General features: G+C 47.7%; 1 protein-coding gene across 1 annotated transcript in view; it reads right to left on the reverse strand.

The window, feature by feature from the left end:
* The window catches only part of DSCAM (DS cell adhesion molecule), a 373,478-nt gene that overhangs the window by 88,624 nt on the left and 271,690 nt on the right, over positions 1 to 13,164 (reverse strand). Inside the window, exon 16 of the mRNA XM_054712828.1 lies at positions 11,315 to 11,385. Coding sequence (XP_054568803.1) covers positions 11,315 to 11,385 — 71 coding nt within the window. The remainder of the gene's footprint in view (positions 1 to 11,314; positions 11,386 to 13,164) is intronic.

Here is a 13,164-nt window from a genome sequence, read left to right on the forward strand (position 1 = left end):
GGAAAAAAATAAACCTAAACCCTTCACTCTGCAGTTGGGAGTCAGCGGTTCGAGCTCCTCCAAGCAAGAGCCTGCTGGTCTTCGCAGACCACGGGGGTACCCAGGGTCCTCTGTTTGCCCTCGCTCAGGGCCTCTGAATGGACTGCAGTGCCCCTGCCTACTCACTGCCATGTTCACATGTAAGAACTCATTGTCATTCCCTGCTGAATGCTCCTTTTCCTTTCATTTACCTTTGGGTCCAGCAAAGATCCCAATTTCTTTCTTTTTGTCTCACAAACTGCCACAAGTGGCCCTCTGGGTCCCCTTCCCAGCCTGGCCTTTATTTTCCTCCTGTCCTCTCTCTCTAAAGCCTTCTTTCACCCTTCCCAGTGCCCTTTCTCCAGCCTCCTCATCCCTCCCACTTCCTTTGAGAAAAGGTCTCTTCTCATCTCCATGACAACAGTAGCACCTGTGTCTTGCTCGTCCATCCCAATCAGCCTGCAGCTGCCCCTGGCAGATTCTCCGCTCCTAAGAGAGCTGGTGCCAGCGGGGATGTGAGTGATTAGAACAGGCATGGCTTCTTCGGAGAGCCACAGCCAGGCCCTGCTCCTGCCCCCCCTCCCCTGCCCACCGCAGGGACTGCACTTTGCAGGAAGCCAGGGCACCACGGGGGAGAGCGCATAGCCTCCACTGCAGAATTCCGCAGTCCGCGAGCACGCATCGCTCCTGCATGCCGAGTGATTCCGTTGCAAAATGAATTGAAAATTCCCTTTGGGTTCCTCCAAACTCAAGTGCAATGGACCCCGTTCCATTTCCCTTTGATTACGGGGTGGGGGCTGCCTTTGCATCTCCTCCAGCCTTCCCTGCTCCTCAGTGTACACAGGCAGGAACCAGGCCTGGTCTGCATGAGGCTTCCTGTGTGTGTGTGTAAGGGGCTGGGGGAAGGGAGGTGCACTGCGGTGACTCTGTGATTGAAGTACAACGTGGCACTTGCAGAGCTGAAGGTTTGTACAGCACGTTAGGAAAGTAATATTGGAGAGGTGACTTTTCCAAACAGGGGCAGAGGGTCCCCAGAGAAGGGGGCACGTCACCAGAGCCTGAAGGAAGACCAGCCATTGTGATAGGGAGACAAAAGCAATCAGCATCCTCCACTGCCCCCAGGAGCCAGGGATGACCCAGGGGTGGAGCAGAACACTCAGGGTGACCCTGGGGGGAGGAACTGGGGTGCTTGTCAGGGCGGGAGTGTAGTGGGAGTGTAGCGGGAGCTCAGGAAACACTGGGGCCCACCCTGACCTTTGGAATCAGAAACCCATGCAGGACAGGGGGCTGGTGACCTGCATTGTAACAAGCCCAACAGGGGATCCTGGTGCATGCTGGGGTCTGAGCACCTCGCTGTCACTGGGGAGTCATTAAAAGGCTGAGAATTGGCCTCACTTGGGATGGATGATTTAGCTAAAAAGCAATGACTCTGCATTCCCCAATTTTTCAGGTCACCGGTAACCCAATTTCCCGGTTGCTCTCTGCAGAACAACAGGGAATGGATGCAAATAGACTGGAGCCCTTCACAGCCCTGCAAGTCACCCAGCAGCGAGGAGACTCCTGGCACCTGGGCCTTGGCTGCAGAGGGGACAGGTGCCCAGGTGGGCGGGGCAGAGCTGTGACTCTACCATAGCCTCATAGCACAGCCTCCCTAGGTGAATGGACCCCAGCTTTGGAGGGAGTGATGTCAGAGAGGGGAGAAATCTCACGTCATTGCCCCCAAGCGTGTTTTCATTTCTGTCTCTTCTTAGAGTTGCATTACACTATGTACAACATTCACATCCTAGGTCTTATACAGGTAAGTATGGCCACGTGCCCCCCTTCCCCAACATGGCTGTCCATCGAGGGCTAGGAAAGAGTGAGGGAGGTGTGAAATAAAGAGTGGGCACATGATCTGACAATGAGATGTGCTTAGAACAACGAAGATATTTCATTCAGGTTTGAGAAATGATGACGAGTGACGGGAGGCTTGAAGTGCACACCATCCCCAGAGGCCAAGAACTTTGACTTGCCGCCAATAGTCACCAAAATCTAGTCAGACTTGGCAGCGGAGGAGGTGGCAGCCAAGGGTGTGTGTGGGCTGGGGACACAAATGTAGAATGTTAGAAACAGGTTCTTGGAATGTTCTGCAAAACGGGACTCTATTCAATTTGTAAACTGTAGGGTGGCTCCCATTTCACTCATTCACCCATTCGTTCATTCACCCATTCATCAACAAACATTTGTTGAGTAGCTACGCTTGCTGGGTCCCTCCTTTTTGTGAATGTTGCTGTCCTTTGCATATCATACTGTCTGGTAGCCACATAGAGCATTTCTCTCCAGCCATAAGGGCTTATCCAGTGCCTGGCATCTGCCAATGACCACACAGAGGAACTCAGGGCACGTATGCCAACCAAAGAGCATTAGAAAGTGGGGGACGCACCTGACCTGACACGTGCCCAAGTGCAGGTGGAACCAGAGTCTGTACAGACCCCTGGGGGTGACGCCATAGGTCCCCCAAATCACACTTTCCTTCTCAGGATTCTCACTTCTGTCACTTCTGAAAGTCAGTATGAATATGCCTCCTGAATTCTTCAGTTATTTACATAAAGCAGGACTTATTTTTGAGTTTAGATTGCGACCGGCAGGGAAAACAAGACCGATAATATTCTTTCAAAAGGTAGCATTGCTCTCTTTCCTATGTTTCTGTGATTACTGAAAGCACAAAGAATGTCCTAATGGAGGAATCCATCACAGGCATTGAAAAAAGGTAAAATCAATTTTCAAAGTTTCTAATAACAAGAGGAGTTTGGCCTTTAAATAAAGGACAGAAGGGTTCCTTGACGCAGAGTGGGTTGATTACTTCTTAATGCGTTAGGGCAAGTGTATTTATATTAGTGACCTGGACCTGAGAGCAGATACTGTGTCTTTCTGTTCTGCTCAATGTTAGCATCAAACAGAAGGTGATGCTGGCAAATGGGACAGGCACATGGAAAAAATGAGACTAGACCACCAACTGACACCACACACAAGAATAAACCCAAAATGGATAAAAGACTTAAATGTAAGCCACAAAACTATAAAAATCCTAGAAGAAAACATAAGCAGTAAAACCTCAGACATCTCCTGTAGCAATATTTTTGCCGATATATCTCCTAGGGCAAGGGAAACACAGGAAAAATAAACAATTGGGACTACATCCAACTAAAAAGCTTCTTCACAGCAAAAGAAACCATCAACAAAATGAAAAGGGAACCCACTGTATGGGCGAACATATTTGCAGATACATCTGATAAGGGATTAATTTCCAAAATATATAAAGAACTCATACAACTCAACGTCAGAAAGACAAAAAATCCAATTAAAAAACGAGCAATGGACCAGAAGAGGACATACAGATGGCCAAGAGACATATGAAAACATGCTCACCAGCACTGATCATCAGAGAGGTGCAAATTAGAACCACAATGAAGTATCACCTCACACCTGTCAGAATGGCTATCAATAAGTCAACCAACAGCAAGTGCTGGCGAGGATGTGGAGAAAAAGGAACGCTCATGCACTGCTGGTGGGAATACAGACTGGTGCAGACTCTGTGAAAAACAGTATGGAGTTTCCTCAAAAAATTAAATATGGGACTACCTTTTGACTCAGCGATCTCCAGCGAATGTATCCTAAGAATCCCGAAATATCCATCAGATATGCACTCTTCTGTTCACAGAGCATTATTTACAGTATCTAAGATCTGAAAACAGCCCAAGTGCCCATCAGCAGATGAGTGGATAGAAAAGCAGTGGTTAGGTACATTTACACAATGAAATACTACGTGGCTGTAAAAAAGAATGAACTCTTACCTTTTATGACAGCATGGAGGGAACTGGAGAGGATTATGCTAAGTGAAGTAAGCCAGTCAGAGAAAGACAAATACCATATGATCTCACTTATATGTGGAATCTAATGAACAAAGTAAACTGACGAGCAAAACTGAACCAGAGGCATGGATACATGGAACAGCCTGACAGTGTCATGGGGATGGGGTGGGGAGGACTGGATAAAGAAGGTGGAAGGTTAGCAAAGAACATGCATGCATAGACATGGACACAGACAACAGCGTGGTGAAGGCCAGGGAGGGTAGGGCAGAGGCTGGAGGGAGGTGGGCAAAGGCGAGGGAGGGTGGGAAATGGGGGACATCTGTAATAGTGTTAACAATAAAAATATTTTTAAAAACCCAGAATGTGGAAATACATGCAGAAAAGTCTCCCAGGGCAGTTGGCTCATGTTGCCCTGGCCAGAGAGCCTCCTGCCCCAGGCCCTGAAGCACTCTGTCCAGCGTTTTATTTTTTAATATATTTTTATTGATTTCAGAGAGGAAGGGAGAGGGAGGGAGAGATGGAAACATCAATGGTGAGAAAGAATCACTGATGGCTGCCTCCTGTACGTCCTCTACTGGGGATCGAGCTTACAACCCAAACTTGTGTCCTGACCGGGAATTGAACCATGACCTCCTGGTTCATAGGTCAATGCTCAACCACTGAGCCACTATGTCCAGGCTCTGTCTAGCATTTTATTTTATTTTATTTATTTTTTATGTGTTTTTTCTGTTCAGTATTTTAAATGATGAAGGTAACATCAGACTGTTTGCCTCGCCTTGGGAGAGATGTCTGTGACATAGCAGGTGTCATTTGATGTCTATGGACTTCTTGTTTAGACATAGGTTTTCTTTTATTTTCTTTCATTTTTTCATTCTAATTCTGTGCTCCAAGTACTAACTTATCTACCTCATTTGATTTCTCTAATGAAATGAGAAAAGTCACCAGCAAGTTGGCTCCATGACAGCAAAGAAAATTAAGCACATTAAATAGTGTGCACTCATCCGCTCACTCCACGGATTCCATTCCATTTATGTATAGTCATGTGCTGCTTAACAACAGGACATGTGCTGAAAAATGTGTCCTTAAGTGGTTTTGTTGTTGTATGAACATCACAGAACACACTTAACGCAAACCTCGATGGGATAGCCCACTGTGCACCTGGGCCGGGCGCTTTACCACCTTCGTACGTGCGGTTCGTCATGGACAGAGACATCCTTATGCCATATTCACTTTAATGTGATCTTCAGATTTGTTCTCTGTGAAAAGTGGAGTCGGTATTTTATGAAAACCAGTTAAACTATACCGCAGGCAGTCTTTTGAATGTTTTTCTTGAAATTACTACTTATTTATCTGTTACTAGACTATTTGAAATACAAATTTTATTCATCAGAAAAATTTCATAATATTTGCATTTACTGGGACATCTTTGCTATCAGAAAGGGCCCTGCTGTCCAGAGCCATCAGAGGGTTGAGCATCCAGAGTGGGGATCAAATCTGGGCTGTTATTCAAGGACCAACCTACATACTCTACCTGCTCTCATGTCCTCTGTTCCCGTGGCTCTCTAGCCCGTGCTATGAGCTGAGCAGGAAGACAACGTGCCACTGAGATGTGCTGTTATCTATTGTCTATGACATAAGGGAAAGGGCACTCAGACTGACACTGCTGAAAAGGGTTCAAGTCTCAGCAATGACAAAGCAACACGCTCAAGGTCATTTTTATTGAAGTAGAGACCAGAAGGTATCTAATTTTCTTGAAGTCCAATTCTAAGTCACCTTCATATTATGTCACAGTATTCTTCTTACATACAATTTACTTGCTGTAGATGCATTTAATTTATGCTAATCTTACTTTATGCATAATGTAATGGCATACTGTCCAGTTACATTTGTATGTATACTCCTCATTTTTCACTGTGAATATAACATGGTCATACACATCTATGACACTAAGTATTCATTGCTAAAATTACTTATAGTGTGCTTACTAGACAATTAAGTAATTTTTAGTATTATCCTGACCATAAGCAATTTTTATCCTAATAGCCTAACTTTAGAACTTATAAACTCTGATGTTGATGTACTAAATCAAGAAAGACCTAGGGCTGCTCATCAATAAAAGTCCAGAGTGTGCCCAGCCAGCATGGCTCTGTGGTTGAGCGTTGACCTACGAATCAGGAGGTCATGGTTCAATTCCTGGTCGGGGCATATGCCCAGGTTGTGGGCTCCATCTCCAGTGTGGGGGTGTGCAGGAGGCAGCCCATCAATGAATCTCTCTCATCATTGATGTTTCTCTCTCTCTCCCCCCTCTCCCTTCCTCTCTGAAATCAATATTAAAGATATATTTTTAGTAAGTCCAGAGTGCTCTTTTAGTTGTAGCCTTGGTTCCTACTCATTAATCTTACTTGCATTTTGATGCTCAACCACTGAGCCACACCGGCCGGGCTTTTACTTGCATTTCTTATAAAAATTCTCTAAGTAAAAGAAAACAAGACTATTCTTGCTACCCAGCTCCTTGTAACCTGCTAGTTTATAACCTAACCATCTAAAGAGAACCGTGGAAGTGCCCGCTCTCTGATGTCCTACACGGTGCCGGGTTCACCCAGGCTCCATGCAAAGCTTTCAGAAGAAACCATCTGAAAGGATTGCCAACTGGGGAATGTACATGGCCTTCGTCCTAGTCTCTAGTCCAAGTTCAATTTATGTCCTGTCAGGGTCCATTAGCTGGAGAGGTACAGCTTTCTACTGGGACTGAATGGAGACATGTTTCCTATGCTGAGTCCCAGCCAAGGTCTCCACCCAGCACGTCCGGGTGTCAGACCTGGATCCCACACTCTTGGCAGCGGAACTGCTTTTGTGAAAGTGGCAGCATCTTCTCACTGCACTCGGAGGCAGGGAACCAAGAGGACAGCCTGCTGGGGTTGGGAGGCCAGCCAGGAGCCTTACATGGGCCGGTGTTGGCTCTGCTCTGGGAAGATAACTGGGGTTCTTGGAGAAGACCAATCACAGGGCTAAACCTAGAGGGCTAATTCAATGGACAGATGGAGAGGGATGCAGACTCCATCCCAAATGATGCAAATAAGCAATGAATGGCTTTAGAAAAGGTCTCTGTATAGTTTATATACCCACAAAAAGTAGGATGCATATATAGTCAGGTAAGGCTTTCTAAGGAGTCCAGAGGTTTCCAAAGGAAAAACTGCCCTCCTTGATATAAATTATTTAACACAAACGTGAACACTGGGAGTGATTCCTATATTTGTTTAATAAAATTAACTGCTTCTACTGAGGATATAGTGAACAAACAAAATATTCCCTCTAACTTCACAATGCTTATAGTCTAATCATCTGTAATAAGTCAGGAGAGAATGATCGTACTCTATATGGATGATCCAAAGATTTTGAAATTTTAGTTTTTCATATTCTCTTGTTACAGGGGAAAGACTTATTAAAGTAAAGAGGGCTGGCAGTCCCTTAAGTACTTATAAGGCATGTAGGCCATCAGGCTTTTTGATAAAGATGCTATAAATACAACCCTAGCACCAACGTATTTGTTCATAAAAGTAAACTTTTGTAATGTTTCATAGCCTAAGGATTAAAGTGAGAGTGAAAAATTTAAGCAACATTAATTCCACTGCTATAGAAACATAGGGTGCTGACTTACTCAAGTTACTCTATTTATAGTTTGGTAAGAAAATGACAGTAGGTAAAAATGTCCGTTTTCCCCGTGTTCTCTAACTTGAATGGGGCCGGGGAGAATTGATAACCCGAGGGTGGAAGGAACCAGAAAAGACACTGGTATTTGTTCAACCTTACTGTGCTTGAGCCACCACCTTGGCCTGCACAGGCGCCCATGTACGAGTTGCTTAGAAGCCCACAGGCAGTGGGGCAGCTGGGGTGGGGTCCTCACCGTGATAGCCCTCCGATCTTCGGCAAGTCCCTCCAGCTTCAGGAACCCCCTCCGTGCAAAACGGGGTCCTCCCAGGGCTCAGAGCTAATGACAGAATCACGCAAGAGATGGGTGCGGCGCTTGGCAGAGAGCGGGTGCTCAGGAAGACGCCTTGCCCAGGACTCCCAGGACGTACCTGGGCGAGCAGGTGCTCCTTTCCCAACACGCGTGCCATTTCCTGGAGGCAGAGGGGTTTCAGGGCGGGAGTCGAGTGGAGCCCGCAGTTCATTAAATCATCACGGTGAAGGTCACTGGCTTTACATGGCAGACTGAGCCCTTTCCCACTGTAAGAGCTCATCTTGGCAGCATGTAATAGATTGTAATGAAGCCTCAATTAGGTAGAATTATTGGGGATTGTGGCGATATGGTGTTCTCATTAAAAGTACTCTTCAGATTGCTGATATTTAATTACGTCCCCAAATACTCAATATTCATACTTCATGGAAGCCATGTGTCTCTTCTGTAACACGGCTTCTCCTAAATAAAATCTCGGCCAGAGGGTATGACACTGAGGCTCAAGAAAGTGGTAACGGTGTCAGGATTTTTATCCCGAGTCCTCAGCCTCACCATGGTTTTCAGCACCGGGGTATTTAAGCAATTGGAAATCTCATTATTTTGGGACAGCCCGTGGCTCTAAAAATATTCCTCATTCAACACGAAACGTTTACATCAATAGGAAAAATATCTCTGCCTCACGTCTCTCTGGAGAAATGTTTTGCCATCAAAGATGAATGAGACGCTCCCGGCCTCTGAGGAGCCCAGAGAACAGCAGAGAGATGCGACCGAACGGATGCAGAGACCGTGTGAAGGGAACAGCAGTGAGCCATCTCCAAGAGTAACGGGTGACACAGAGGATCAAACGGCTCCTTCCACCTTGGAGATCCACACATGGCCACCGAGAGAGGCACGCCGGACCGGAGGGCTGAGTACGGGCGACTGGACAGGCGAGGGGAGAAGGTCATGAAGAGTGTGCGATGGCAGAGGAGAAGGAGAGAGGTGGACAGTCCCCCTGCACGGTCCCCCATAACCGGGGGAAGGACCGAGCGACAAACCTGAACCAGGCGCTGCAGCCTGACTTGGACCGGCCTAGAGCGTCTTTTGGGTTTTGGTCTCTATTCCGTAGGCCTGAGCCCCCTGTGCCAGACTTGATAATGTCAACATTTGAAATTTTTCTTTGACAAAAGATATAAATAAAAAGGGAAAGCTGTTCATTTTGTTCAACAGAAGGTGTATGTTACAGAAGTGTTGCTGGTACCATAATAGTTAAATTGAACGTCTGTCCCCTGAGTTATAGAAAGCCACCGCCCTGGCCGTTAAGAGGTTCAGCAACTACAGGAGCCATTTTCCCACCCAAACCCCAGAGCTCTTCTCCCCTCTATCGCGTGTCCCCACTTGGAGCACATCATTTACTTCCCATCAGTTGCCCTGTGACCCTGAGTGAATGAGTTCCCACCACAGACGTCTTACATACAACCCCGGTGTTTGCATCCCAGCTGCCTGAGGTGGGCTCCCTCCTGGGCTAACATAACTGCTCCTTTCTTTCCGTCCTTCTTCCTCCTCCTTTCCTGCCACCTCCTGACACTAACTGTAAACCTGGAACTTTTCCCATGAAGGAAAGGCATACTGTACGCACCATGTCATATCCCACTTTGCATCTGCTTTAGATGATGGATGAGCGCACACAATTTGGTCGAGTGGGACACTTTCCTTACATAATCGGGCCAACGAACGGGCAGCCCTTACCTCATCCGGTGTGAGATCAGCCTCAGGCCCGTCTGCGTGCGGACAGGCCGGTCAACAACCCCCGCTACGGAGACAGATCCCTGTTCCGTGAACAGCATCCTACAACCGCTTCACGACCTCACGGAAACAAGGCTTCCTCTGAATAGCCCACAACACGTCCATCCTTTCGGCGTTCAGAGGAAATTTAACTGCAATTACTGACTTTGCTGCTGCGTTTGATGGAGATGAAAGAAGGTGAAGCCTTTTAGAGCCTGAAGGGTTCCCATGCTTGGCTACAAGGGCTCTGTGGACAGGCACCTCTCTCAAGCGGGACCCCAAAAGCTTTAGGGGCCACAGCAACCGCTGGCCTTTTTCAGGGGCGCACACATGCAAGGGAACGAGGAGGGCGAGTGGGTGAGACTTCCCAGCCTTTCATCCAGCCAGAGTGAGTCAGCGTTCCGTTTGTAGAGTGGCCGGGATGCGTGAGGGGTTAGGGCTTGCTGAGTGCCTTTCATGACACGTGTGTGATGCTCACAGCTGGCGGATGTGCTCACAAAGATGAATGACACCCTTCCCCCACCGCGGCCGCACTGTCTGAGCAGCTGAACCATCGTGGCCCGCTGCCCGCTGGCATCGCGACTCACTGACACAAAGGGGCCTGCTGCAGGGGCTCGTGTTAACAACAAAGGGGTACCCACCCCTGCAATGAAAATCCCCTTTTAGACCGACGTTGGTCACTGAGTGACAGAGCTCATGCTCCAAGGGAAAAACAAGGACGGGCTTGGTTTTTATGGTTTCAGGAGGGGTGTGCCTAAAAGACCTCACTGGGCCCCCTCCCCTTCTCTGAGTGAGAAGACAGGAAAAAGGGGGAGGCAAGAGGCATGGAGAAAACCGATGCGATGAGAGAAACCCGGAATGGGATTCATGAGCGTAACTTCACAGATGTTTTGACCCAACAACAGTACCCCAGATACAGTGGAGTTTGGCCCAATGTGGTTGTCTCCAAGAGCACATGAAGGGGTGACTAGTTCCCAAAGCAGTTTCGCCCACCAGCTAAGGGACGCCAGGTGAGGTCCCTGGGGAGTGGTGCCTAATGCGCTAGTCTGTGACGAGCTGGCACTGGAATAAGACTCTACCGCTTGCTTTATTGGGAGCTTTGCTATGGAACCCTGGGTGAGACAAAGCAGCGGTCTGTCTGCACTTGACTCAAGCTTCCTTCCTCTTCCAGCGATGGCCAATGCCCCCTGTTGGCCAGCAGCAGCATGCACCTGCCCGCTGCACTTGAGGGACCACTTCGTGGGATGCAGCCTGCTGGATGGTGCAGTCGCTGGTGAGGAAATGGGGGGCTGGGGGGGATGTGTGCTCAAGGACACAGCTAGCAGGTGGCACAGGGAGGACTTCTCTCCTTCCTGCCAGCTCAGTGGGCTCACCACACACCGTGATTGCCACTTAGGAAAAGCAATTAGAAACGGTCTCCCCTAGGGGGCAATCAGAGGTGCATTCAGGCAATCTTTCCACGATTTGTCTGGAGACCAGCACTTAGGACTCAATCAGGATTCAAAGAATAAAAATAAGACACAGCCACGCCACTCTCTGTGGATGGGGAATTTGCTGTAAAGTATTAGAAACGTGGATACAGATGCCGGATTTTAAGAAAAGGCCTCTTAACCTAATTTGGCAGAACTGAATGTTAGTGTCTCGGCATCATAACAGGTAACGTGAGTGAGGTGCTCGCCTCCATGGAAACCGTGCCGGGAAAGCAAGCGTCTGCGTGGTTTACCTTCCAGGTGACCCTGATGCTCTGAGACGAGATGGGCTCCAGGTGGACTTCCTGAGGTGGGCCATCAGGAGCTGAAAGACCAAAACCCACAGACCGTTAGAAGCGGGTTCCACACGGACTGACACCTACACAGCAGGGCCAGGCCCGACGACAGGCCGCTCAGCACCAAGACACGTGTTGGGGACACGCCAATCTGGCAGAGTCACTGTGCACTGAGTATCCCGGAGCTCTCCTGCTCCCGGGAAAAGTGACTCTCCAGGGCTGCCCTCACCTTCTTCTTCTCCATGGCCTCGACAACTTGATCAGTAAACTCAAGTGTGAGCAAGTCAACTGAAGTGTGAGCAAGTCAACGGGTAAAACAAGACATTTCTTTTATAAAACTCTGCCTGTGGAGCATTTGAGTAAAGGCCCTTCTCTTTCCCTTGGAAGTCTCTGTTAGTGACATGGCTTTGGGGTCGACCAGCTACTCAGAGCTACTGAGGCAAAGAAAGAGAGAGAGAGAGAGAGAGAGAGAGAGAGAGAGAGAGAGAGAGAGAGAGAATGTCAGGATCCTTCTGCCTGAGTCTCTGTGTTGGCTTTAGTTCTTCATACTTTCCAATTAAAAATTCTTGTTAACTAGGGGCCATGGCCACAGATGGCAGAAGCAAAGTTAAAAAGCAAAAGTGTGCAACTCACACCAACCTATATCTAATGGCTGTAGGGTTCCAATTACATCCAGTTACAGTCAATTAGCACGTATTGGAAATGTACTGTGTGCTAAGTACATCGTGTAGAACTAAGGGATGTAGAACATTCTTTGTCCCCCTGAGTTTGTGATCTAACCAGGACAGACAAGATGTCATGGCTATAGTCAAGTGAATCTGAGAAGCAGAAGCAAACAGTGGCCCAGGAGTCAGCAGGGAGAGACCGCTTTGAATGGAAAGGTGTTGTTGGGTTGATGACTGCGGTCACAGCTGCACAAAGCCCATTCCTGTGGACATGGTGCCCTTGGCAGGAGGGCGAGGAGCATAGGGGGCTAAGAAAGCAGAAGGAGTGAATGTAAGCTCCTTGTGAAGAATTTGAAAGTGAAAGGAAGGGTAGAGATGGAGGTCAGATTGGAGACTGGCAAGGTCAAGGTCAAGGGAAGTGTTTCCCTTTTTTCAGAGAAAGGAGTTTTGAGCAATAACAGGATGCACAGATGCTTCTCGTCTTACCAGGGGGTTATGTCCTAATGAACCCACTGAGAGCTGAAAACATCGTAAATGAAAATGAATTGAATATCACACCATAGTCTATGGTTATTCACCCTTGTGATCACGTGGCTGGGAGCTGTGGCTCCCTGCACCTGCCCAGCCTCACCAAAGTATCATCCAGCATATTGTTAGCCCAGGAAGAGGTCCACATTCACACTTGGAAGTCTGGTTTCCACTGAATGCATATCGCTTTTGCACCAACGTAAAGTCAAAAAATCAAAAGTTTCAGCCAGTGTGCTCAGTGTTTGGGCATCAACCCATGAACCAGGAGGTCATGGTTGGATTCCTAGTCACATGGCCGGGTTGCGGGCTCAATCCCCAGTGTGGGGTGCACAGGAGGCAGCTGATCAATGATTCTCTCTCATCACTGATGTGTCTATCTCTCTCTCTCCCCTCTCCCTTCCTCTCTTTGAAATCAACAAAAACATATTTTAAAAAAATCACAAATGGAACCATCATAAGTCAGAGACTGTCTGTAGTTGCTAAGTTGATGGGCATTTCAATCTTTCTCCCTGAGTTCAAATTCGGACATTACCACTTAGTAGATGTGGGTGTTTTGGTTTGTTTGTTGGTTTTGTTTTGCTTTTGCAGGCAGGTTACATAACTTCCCTGTGCCTC

This window comes from Eptesicus fuscus, chromosome 3 (assembly GCF_027574615.1).
Source record: "Eptesicus fuscus isolate TK198812 chromosome 3, DD_ASM_mEF_20220401, whole genome shotgun sequence".
In the NCBI taxonomy this organism is placed as follows: Eukaryota; Metazoa; Chordata; class Mammalia; order Chiroptera; family Vespertilionidae; genus Eptesicus; species Eptesicus fuscus.